Below are 11,490 nucleotides of genomic sequence, written 5' to 3'. Positions count from 1 at the left end.
TGGACGGAGACTAGATTTCCAACTTATTAATGCAAATAAGTTTACTTTATGCAATCAGTGTAGGAGACTTGCACACAGATGTTCTGGAGTTATTAATCAACAAAAGCAAATGCAAATATTTGCTGAATCTGATTTTTTTCGCCCGAGGCTAGAAGAAATTATATACAGAATTACTCACAATGGTTACGGCGGACTTTATATCCAACAGGCATTTCGCTACCTGTGGTATTATAGAATCGGTGGAGCCTGTAAAAGGCTCAGGCTCGGAAAGATCGAAAGTTCTGATTGCTTCATCAGCGACCTATCCCACCAACGATATGGATAACAACGGGAAGAATAAGAGAAGACGTAACGGTGTCCCAACATTTATCAACGCTGTAACTGGACGGTTGACAGGTACCTCTTGGGCAATCATCGTTACTGCCATCGTCTTAATTCTCTACATCATTACGAGAGAGAACAAAGGTGGAGGATCCATGAATGATGATGGTATGGGGGGACGAGCTCAAAATCCAAAGTTCCATCATGTTTTGGATCAAATGGTGGAATCAACAAGTAATGGTGCTGACGGGGACGATGGAGTTGTGTTGGACCTTAAAAACAAGCTTAAAGGTTTTGACAACATAGACTCCAGCGATTTGAAAATTGATTTTCCCGATAAACCACCGGCAATAAAGAAAGGGCTGCCCGCTCCGAAGCCCAAGGAGTTCCCAGTTGATTTGATTTACAAGCCGGACTTACAATGCCCGGACGAACCACACATATTGTTCCTTGTGACGACTACTCCGGAGGAAGTCCTTGCCCGGACCGCGATCCGGCGTTCATGGGGAAATCGGAAGGGAGTCTCCACAGCGAGTATACTCGGAATGACGTGGCGGACAGTGTTCGTCATGGGCCGAAGCAAGATCAAAGACGAACAGATCAAACGGGAAGCACAACATTTTGGTGACGTCTTGCAAGGTGAATTCGAAGACATCAAGACAGAAGAAACCCGTAAGACTATGATGGGTTTCCAATGGGCTTCCAATGATGTCATACGTACCTGCCAACCCAAGTATATATTCAAGACCAATGCAAAGGTCTATATCCACGTCCCACTCGTCATCAATTGGATCCAGGATAAACTCGGCAGTGCTCCCAACCTATACGTCGGCAAATTGCTCCGTGAGGACCACCCGATCCGGGATAAGCTCGATCCGTATTTTGTGCCACGCCCTGATTATCCGGGAAATGTGTTCCCGAACATGGCCCGAGGCCCTCTCTACATGATCTCAATGGATGTTGTGCAGAGGATGGTGAGTAAGTTTGGACAGATAACACCAATTGCTATGGAAGATGCGTATGTCGGTCTCCTAGCAGCCAGTGTCGGGGTGCAACTCACAGATGATGATCATTTTGTCCTCATTAAGAAACCGTCAAATTTCTGCCACTACCGGAACATGATGATCGTCTTTGACATTGAACCCACTGAAATAATGAGTGTATACGACGTTGTAGAGCAGGGACACAGGAAATCAGAATGTGGGGATCGGGGCTTCTAGTATATCAAGAAAAACAGTGCTATGAATATTTCAGAAAATTATGAAACTTTTTAGGGGCCTCCTATATGGGGACTCGTGTTTTCTCCTATTAACACGTAAACAAATACAGACGTTGCCCATGAATGCTTGAAAAACTATTCTCGAAAAGTAGCTGTATTATATTTAGGACAATATTATTTTTAGGGTGACGCAAGTTTCTATTTCACTCCAAAAGTGCTTTCTTCGTGGTTAAAACAAAAATAACGATTAGTATGATGTATATTTATGAAAATATATTAATCCATTACTTTTAGACTAGCATCCAATTGTAATATTATTATATGTAAATCCGTCGCGACAGTACAAACATCAAAACAGCTGGTCATGCCAAATGATCTATGACGTCTGTAGATTATTGAACGTCCACGGAAAGGGTGCTATTGTTTGGATTAGGCAATTTTTTTCTTAAAAACGGCTCGATATTTTATTGTTGAGTCGGCAGTGTGATGTGGTGATCTGAGTCTAAGTGTATTTGTTGGGGGGGGGGGGTGGTGTTCTGCTGCCGAAAAGTCTTATTAGTTATACTCGTACGGGGGTCACCAAAGCATGCTCGACCTTTTTCCTGAGAAGTTTAATTGGTTGTGTGGATCGTAGTTGTAATGTTTAAAGATCTCCGCAATAATAACATTACTCTCATTTGATAATATACTTAATATAATAAACAATAACAAAAGAGGTGGAAAACTGTATTTCAATATAATTTTCATTGCATTTGAAGACTTTAATACCAACATCATGGAACGTTTTATGTGCCCAAAAATCAACATTTCTACTTCACAAAAATTATATGTTTTTCAAATTTGGTAAAGATATGGGGAAAAATTTGTAAACTTTAGGGGAAAAAACAGGACACAAATTAAAAAAAAATTGAAAACGTCTGTAAAAACCATCCAGTATATTTGGTTTGCTGTTGTACAGCTTAAAGGTAGATACAGGATTGGTAAGGGTGAATAACATTAATGGTTATTTAGTCTGAAAGCTCACTGATTATGAAATTCATACAAGAGCCATTCTTCAAAATGTTTCCCTCTTAAATGAAGTCATATTCAAGAAAACTGTATATAATATGAACCTTTCAACATGCAAAAACTGATTTCGGTTGTTACAACAAAACTAGGTCAAAGTGTTTGCATGCTCGAATTGTCCATGTATTTCACGACTCGCACAACAGATTAAACCCAACTTTTAACAGGTTTTCTGTCTGCAGTTATTTTGTCAGCTCTACCAATCCCGTATAACACATTAAGGAAGAAAGAGTAGCAAGAAAGGCAACAGCAAACAACATTTTATTTTCAGGCATGAAATGTTTCAGCTAATATCCTTTTGTTTTGCTCAGCCTTGAAATTGAAAATTGAAAAACACCCTACAACATCTTGTGCAGGATATGTTATCTCTATTTGGTACTTTGAATGGGATTTAAACTCAAAAATGTTTCAATAAATAAATAATACTGTACAAATATACATGTAGCTCATACATTGGAAAACATGGAGTATGCAAAACATTTGGTTTTAGCTATGATTAATATGACTTCAACTACTCATGCACAAACACAATGTTCAGTTTGAATGCAACACTAACAAACTTGTGCATTGCTTAATGCATAGCTTGGACTTGCATGTAGTTTCATCAAGTTGCTTTGCACACAAATTTAATTAAAATGTCCCATAGTAGATTTGCTGACATTAAGATACCCAAGTAATAAAACAAAGCAAAACCTTGCATCGCACCGCAAGGCATCAGTATAAAATAATCATGTCAAGTGTCTTGCCCAAGACTGGTTCTGTGGCAAATTTTATTCTGCAGTACTTGTCAAGCGGGTCTTTAAACTTTGGTACGGCACCCAATTTCATGAAGCTGTTGTAGCAGAAAAGGGTGTTTATCAGGGAACCAGTCACAAACAATACTTTATTTATTGTTTTAGCTGATAACCTCTTTCTGGTGAGCATTTGTTATGTGCTTAACAGCTTTATGAATGTGGGGCCTGGTCTTTGCCTTGGTGCCTATTGAAATTGAAAATCAGTATTGAAAGGAACTTTTCTCCTGCACAGTGACCTTGTATCTAGAGATTTAAATTCAATCCTCACAGTGACCTTGTATCTAGAGACTTAAATTCAATCCTCACAGTGACCTTGTATCTAGAGACTTAAATTCAATCCTCACAGTGACCTTGTATCTAGAGACTTAAATTCAATCCTCACAGTGACCTTGTATCTAGAGACTTAAATTCAATCCTCACAGTGACCTTGTATCTAGAGACTTAAATTCAATCCTCACAGTGACCTTGTATCTAGAGACTTAAATTCAATCCTCACAGTGACCTTGTATCTAGAGACTTAAATTCAATCCTCACGGTGACCTTGTATCTAGAGACTTAAATTCAATCCTCACGGTGACCTTGTATCTAGAGACTAAAATTCAATCCTCATTATAGTGAAAACATGTAAATGCTCTGTGCATAACCATTGTGTCTCAGCGCGTACTTTTTAAGTGTGTTCATCTAGGCTTTTTTAAGCAAGATACACTATTTTGACAATATTTCAGACTCGCACATAATGTACGTGCTATTTTAGGAGATATAACATTTTTGCACTGACAACAAAATGTTGGTATTGATGTGAGTCAGGCTTTTTATTTTATGTGCCAAGCTGGTAATTAAAATAAAACCTCAATTTAATGTTTTGATGACGACGACCGGAACCTCAAAGAAGAACCTCCAGTCTTAAATGACCTCCAATCACATGACGATGCAGATTGCAGACTGAACATTCTGTGAGTCTTTCTTTGTCACCATCTTGCCCTCTTTGTGTACAATAACTGCCTCGTTACCATAGCGACTGTATTTGTATGTTGAGGATGAAGCTGATGTGCCTGCCCCATCGGTGACCGGTTTATCTTCCCACGCTGTACTGTATCTTGATGTTGATGGTGAGGGCGATGCGACTTGCTGGCGGGCCTCTCTCTGCTGCTCTTTAAAGATCACTACAGCAGTATCCTGGTAGCGCAAATGAATAAAATGTCTCGATTCGGGATCAGTCTTGCGTCTTTTCATTTACACTGTGTGAATAAGGAAAGAAAAATCTTTTGAAATATTGGGTACTTTAACCAAGGTAGCACTCTTTGCATTTTTGATACTTTAGGAAGTCTATTTTTTTCTTACTAACTGGTTGAATGAATGTTTTAAAGAATTTGTTTAATTATTATTTATTCCGTTTCTTATTCTTTTATTTTGTCCATAATGCCATGTTCAGCGTCCTAGAGCGTGTCTACATGATTGGGGCGCTATAGTATAAGTTTTGTTATTATTATTATTAACTCTTGAATCATTCAGACCACACACAACCAGGACTTATTTATGGTAACAACAATGAAGGTAGTGTAACCGTCCATGGTCATGAACAGATATGGTGATCTCCAGAACTTAAGTTCAGGTTTTCTTCTCAGAAACGAGGAGTGAAATCAAGATACAGTGTAGCCAACCTTATATGATCGCCAAGAATATTCCTACTTTCAAAATTTCCATCTCTAATAATTGTTTCGGTTCTTTTTGGTGAATTACTTTTTGACATCTGGCGATTTGGTTGCCGTGTGTCGTCTGCTATAAAATTTGAAAGTAAACAAACAACAAAAACTAGACTACCCTACTCTACGGATAGTGCGTGGATGTTGACCGTATCTAGAAACTACATACAATTAGAAAACATGGGTTGCAGTAAAATGATTAAACTTGTCCTACATTTATGATAAACTACAGTTTACAAACCTTTTGTAGGAGTCGAAATGGGAACAAAATTGCCTTGAGATTTAGGAAAAACAGCAACTATTAATTGTGAACGCACACACAAAGCTATGAGACAGACAGAAGTATGGTAACATCTGCCTTGTTATGAATAATGCACTACGGGAGACAGGGCATCAAACACATAGGGCGTACTAGACTTGCACAAGTCTTTTACCGTAATGCGATGGTCTCCGCCCTCTCGCGTCGTAAAGAAAGTCGATTTATTGAGCACATTATTATAATAATTATGTTAAAAATTCACCGGGGCGGAATATAGGGGTGTACGGTGGGCGCCCCCAAATTTAATGTCCGTCATGGAGGGCGAAAAGTAGCCATCTGCTTGTCTGATATCAGAATAGCAGAAAAAATCGATTGTATGGGTTTTCTATATCACTTTTTTCCCCACTTTTCTGCTGCCTGAAAAGCAGATTAAACGTTCAAGTGAAAAATGCATTTTCTACTTTTCTGTTACCAGAAAAGCAAGTTTTACTTTCCTGCCCCCCCCCCCCACCCAAATTTGGAAAACTTTCGGGAAACAGTAAATTTCCAAGGCCCACACTTCGTGTATCACAACCTTTATATAAAAATAACAAACCTGTGAAAATGTAGGCTCAATCGGTCATCGGAGTCGGGAGAAAATAACGGGAAAACCAACCCTATTCTTGTTTCCACACGCTCCCGTCCGCCGTGTCATGACACGTGTTTAAAATAAATCCGTAATTCTCGATATCGAGAATTGATATTGTTTTAAAGTTTTCTCAAAAAGTAAAACATTTCATGGAATAATATTTCAAGAGAAGTCTTTCACCATTACCTTATGTAAGCCCTGTAATTTATTTGTAAATCTTTGAACTTTAATTCTTTTTGTCTGTACCGAAAGTATGTCCATGTAGTTACCCAATTGAATAACCATTTAACCACTGTACCGCCCAGCCGCATATAGCGATACACTGTATGCGGTACGAGGAAACCTCGCTAGCTTGTGTTTGTAGAAAAAAAGGAACATCAAAAGAAAACTCGATAGTCATTAGTAGGTCTACGCATTTGTTAATATATCTTGTTGTTATAGATCGTTATTAATTCTCCCTTCACAGTTGACTTGTCGAAGCTAATGATGATGAAATAATTTAGCTCTTACGAAAAATAAAACGCTCATTAGTAAACAGGAAACTGTTCATCATTTATGATGATATTGTCGAAAATTAACGCCTTCGCATTTAATCAGTATGAGCATTGAGCCAGACAAAAGCCTTTAAAAGCTATTGTGTTCATTTTATCCGTGCACAAAAATATTCGCCATAAAAATTACCGTAGCCGTTTAACGAGATGCATTTATTGTTCCCATGAGAACTTCTACTTTTATACAAATATTACCGAAAGGGTTAAAAATTGTGCATACACATTAAGCCATGGCTATCTTTTAAAATTTGAACTACGATTCCAGTAATTTACTGCAAGAATCTTGAGAAATTGGATTTCAGCAAACTCGGGCGGTGCAGGGACTAAAGGGTTAACATGTTCTAGGGTTGTGGCACAGAAGATTCTGCCCCCCCCCCCCCCCCCTCCTCCCCGGAGATTTGGTTCGTGTACAAACTTCTTTAGATATGCGCCCTCTTTTGTAAGCAAATTAGTTCTAAAAATTATCTGTCTTTTTATTCTGAGGCCGTGTCCGAAACGGCGACTTCGGCTACAGCTACGGCTAGATCGCGCGCGTGTGCCTATTCTTCAACACTGGGAGACGCGCTGATCTAGACGTAGCTGTAGCCGAAGTCGTCGTTTCGTCTGCTCAATCCTTTGCATTAATAAGTTACAAGAAAATTGACTAGAGGGCGGGCTCGAAGTAGACCGTCCCGTAAACAGAACGTGACGTTTTGCACAATATTTGCATGCAGAGCCATACGCACTTTTTACCTGGTACTCCGCACTATCATTCTACACATGGAACCTATAATTGTATGTACATGAGTCTTAGGTGGGTGTACCAGTCAAAACAGGAAATACTGCTCTAAAATAGGACGGACACGGCGAGAAAAGTTGTGGAAAAATTAATTTTAGCGGAATCAAAATGGACGAAGCGTGGAAAATGTGTGCCGCCTGGTTGATACAATGTGGGGCTTTACCCCCAACTCATAAAACTACTTGGGCAGGCGCTCAAGTGTTTGATCTTGCCCAAACCTTACGTGATGGTGTAGTCCTATGTCAACTTCTGAACCACCTCAGCCCGGGTGCCGTGGATCTTACAAGAGAAATCTGCTTGCGGCCACAGATGTCACAGGTATAGTAATACAATCTCCCTCCACTTATGTCCTCTCTCTAGTTGCTGTGGGACGGGCAAATCAAACTTCCGCAATATTCACTGATAGTGATTGTCTTCTTTTCTTTTTCTTGTTCGGTTATTTTATTGTTATTCTATGGTCTGATTACTGGTTTACACAAACTAGCATGGCCTGACTAGTTGCGATAACGCTCCTCCCGACGGCGGCCGCACAGGCCGGAGGGTTACGAAGCTTCCGCAATCTGTGCAGGGCGAAATGGTTAAAAACGTACAATTTCGACAGCTAGTCAGCAGATTTGCTACATTTGGAAAAGTTTCCGTATGGCGCCACCACTTTTTCATTCGATATGAAGTAATATAGTATCTAATTTACCTCAATGAGATAACCCCTATCCCTTTTTGTAAAAATGAGTGAAAAGGTGGTGGCGCCATACGGAAAGTTATCCTCTTACCATATCACTCAAAACACTATTGACTTGAGGAAATAATTTGAAGAAAAAGGACAAAAACTTACCAGATCCCCGAGCGAACGAGTAAAAAATGGCCCAGGTTGAAAATTCAAATCTGAGGGGGGCGGAGCTTCGGCTGTGTTGCGCGGTCACACGCAACCAACGTTCCGATCTATGCACGGCAAAAACTGTACACGCTTGTAATAATCGAAGGTTAGCAGGCTCTGCCCAACCAGCTCTGCCCAACATGGCCACAGAAACCCATATATTTGTTACTTCAGTCGCACCGATCATGTTACACTCAGTCTTTCTCCGTTCATCAATAAGACCATGCATGTGAAATACATCATGTCCGATACATATTTTGAGTATATTATTATCATTTTAACAAGCAATATTTCATTTGTAAGGAATGTACAGGGTTATGTTTTATATACAATTTTTGAATTGGCATGTTTTCTTGGAAAAGATGCCAAATTTGACTACCACTTTTCACATTTCTTTTAAGTAAGATTATGCCTTGATCATAGTGAGTGAAAAGGAGATGGTCGATATATTGGACTTGTCAGCAGGACATCAACACAATTGTGAGGCCACTTCAGGGAAAAATATAGATACAGTAAAAACTGCCATTAATTAATTAGTTAGGCATTCATTTATGAACTTAAATAACCCTTAATTTAACTAAAGATTTTGTTTTTTTTCATGAAAAACAACGCTGTCAGTGTACAGAGAAGGTCAACTACAAATGTAGTGCAACAAATCACATCAGAGTAACTGGACCCAACCAAAAATGTTTTTTTTTAATTTACATTTGGACATAAATTGTAGGGACTGAGTGAATGCAAATTGTGTGTTTGTTGGTACAAAAAAATAGTGATGAACAAATCTGTCACAGACCTCTATACCTGAGGTGTACACAGGAGATGTTGGTGGTTAATATTTTGATGATAGTGTTGCTTTAATACACTTCTCACAAAAAAGGAAACATTTTTACTGAAATCTGAATCAATGTCCAAAATGCTTGACTTTTGTTGTGCATTGATGCTAGAGGAGTGTGCTCATTGCACAATTTGCCCAATCTGCAAATTGAGCGGCCCAGTTTAGTGTTGGCTTGGACCCTGTAAACAGTATGCCAGATAATGTCCAAATGTAATATAACAAAAACTTGTTTGGTCAAGTAGCTCGACTACATAGTGCAACAAAAGTAACTCGTTTCAAATGTAGTAGGAGTATCTTGAAACATTCTTCCTAACAAAAGCTATTTAAAACACAAAAATTCTTCAATAAAATAAAACAAATTTCGTTAAATATTTTGTTGTAATCTGTACTTTCCAACCCATCAAATTTTTTCTTTAAAAGTGAGACAAGTGTCTTCAGTAAGCCAGGCCAAATTTCCTTTGTAGTTAGTACATTCACTGATAATCTGAACCAACTGCAAGCATCCCACTGTGTAGGTCTACATGTACATTGTACATGTAGACCTACTTGGACTGGACATGCGCTCATTTTACAGTAGTCAGTTCTGGCTGATTTTGTGTGGACAAGCGCTCTTTAAATAGACTTGGATAATTTACCAAGTCCTTGATATTAATTGAGACACTATTTGGCTACGCCTTGACCTTCTACCAGCATTTATCTCAAGAAAGCGGAATTCCTTGAAAACATTCTTGGAATACTTACTCATCATGAGTCCTTAGGGACAGCCTTGAGTTGTTTAATCACAGACTCTCTGCCCCTTGTCTCCTGTGCCTTCCATATTAAAGGGAGGATTTATTCCATTTTATACACAAACAGCAATGCTACTAACTTGTGAGATGAATCATGTAGGAGATGAAGAAGAAAATGTTCAGATTTAGAAGTGGAAGGAAAACCCTAAGGGGGAAAACCCAAGCAATCAGGTGGGGATTTGATTCAGCCTGAGATAGGATTTGAGCTAGGGGGAACATTTCACAGTGCTACATGTAGCCACTAGAGGGGTGTCTGGTGCCTTTTGGTTGGCATCCTGTTTGAAAAACGTGACACCCTGTATAATACATTATGTATGTAAAATGTATTGTAAGTAAGCAATTTGGACACCAGTTTTTGAAATTTCCTGCGAATGTTGACACCCTGACAAAATCATGGCTAAAAACTAATAATTTAAATGCGTTGGGAGTTGGACAGAAACATGTTTTGGGTCGGTAATGGTCCAAATCTTATACATGTAAGTTGCCTCCAAGATAAATTCTGTCTGGAACAGCACATGTAAGTTCTGCTGAAAACGTCCCTGAGATATCCAGATCTTACTTTGATGTCGCAAATCAAAGTATGAAACTATGACTTAATAATAATAATATATTATAATAATATTTTGAGTTTATATTGTGCTGTTTCACTCCCGAACGGGTGTCTCAAAGCGCTTCAAATTATTACCCCTGGTCACTGGGCCTTAATTCACTCCTTAAACAATCTTAGCTCCCTGGGGAGTATACAGCCTCGTGCAACAAATGCGCTACTCTACTAAATCAATCACAAGAACCATCTCTGCCATCACAGGTACCCATTTACTCCTGGGTGGAGAGAAGCAATAATAGCTAAGTGTCTTGCTCAGTCAGGAACACAAGTGTCACGACCGGGATTCGAACCCACACTCTGCTGAACAGAATCAGCAGAGCTTGAATTCGGTGCTCTTAACCACTCGGCCGCGACACCCTACTTGCATTAATGTTAAACTAAGAAATGCGCAATCCCACAAAACAGTTAGTTTTAAAGTGGTTGGTTTCCCTCAAAATAAAGACCACTATCCCTTTTTAAAATGTATTGTAGCTTGATGAGATGTTGACATCTTAAATAAATGTTGAATTCATACAGAAATATTTTCTGTATGACTGCACAATTTGAAGAAATCAAGGAGTCTTTTTAGCACTCTGTTTGTGACTTCTTGTGACAAACACCTTGACTTGTACAATGTACAATGTAAGCCCTACAAATCTGCCACATGGTTTTAACAAAGATTCTGCTACTTGCATGTATTGGCTGCAATATAGGCCTAGCATGTAAAATGCAAACAACCTGCAAGCTAAGTGTTCATACTGGTTGTGTTCTCTGAATGCATTTTGTTGTCTATTGTCACTCCAGCCATAATTGTCCATTGACCTCGTCATATCCCAGAGCTCAACAACTTTCCCTAAGAGTCTGGCACTCTGTTGTTAATGTCACACACAGTGTAGACTGTATACTGTATACATTGCAGACATGTAGACAAATGTAGATACAGTTTCAAAATGCAAACTTAATTGCAACTGCTTCTCACTTTAAAAATGAATGTTAACAAAACATTCCTCAAGCACGAGGCTTGTATTTTTTAACAGAAAATCTTCTCTTAGCCATGCAGTCATTGTACGTACGTATGTACAGTACTAC

General features: G+C 39.0%; 2 protein-coding genes across 4 annotated transcripts in view; both read left to right on the top strand.

Moving 5' to 3' along the window:
* Positions 1 to 179: 179 nt before the first annotated feature.
* LOC139948430 (beta-1,3-galactosyltransferase 5-like) lies at positions 180 to 4,633 on the top strand. The gene has a single exon (XM_071946578.1). The coding sequence runs from the start codon at positions 180 to 182 to the stop codon at positions 1,539 to 1,541; it is 1,362 nt and encodes a 453-aa protein (XP_071802679.1). The 3' UTR covers positions 1,542 to 4,633.
* A 2,699-nt stretch (positions 4,634 to 7,332) lies between these two features.
* The window catches only part of LOC139947948 (guanine nucleotide exchange factor VAV2-like), a 37,569-nt gene continuing 33,411 nt past the window's right edge, over positions 7,333 to 11,490 (top strand). For all 3 annotated transcript variants that reach the window (XM_071945828.1, XM_071945829.1, XM_071945827.1), the window contains exon 1: positions 7,333 to 7,636. In XM_071945828.1, coding sequence (XP_071801929.1) covers positions 7,427 to 7,636 — 210 coding nt within the window. In that variant the 5' untranslated portion in view covers positions 7,333 to 7,426. The remainder of the gene's footprint in view (positions 7,637 to 11,490) is intronic.

Source organism: Asterias amurensis, chromosome 15 (assembly GCF_032118995.1).
Source record: "Asterias amurensis chromosome 15, ASM3211899v1".
In the NCBI taxonomy this organism is placed as follows: Eukaryota; Metazoa; Echinodermata; class Asteroidea; order Forcipulatida; family Asteriidae; genus Asterias; species Asterias amurensis.
Note: the sequence above shows the minus strand (reverse complement) of the source record. Positions and strands in the feature narration are given on the sequence as shown.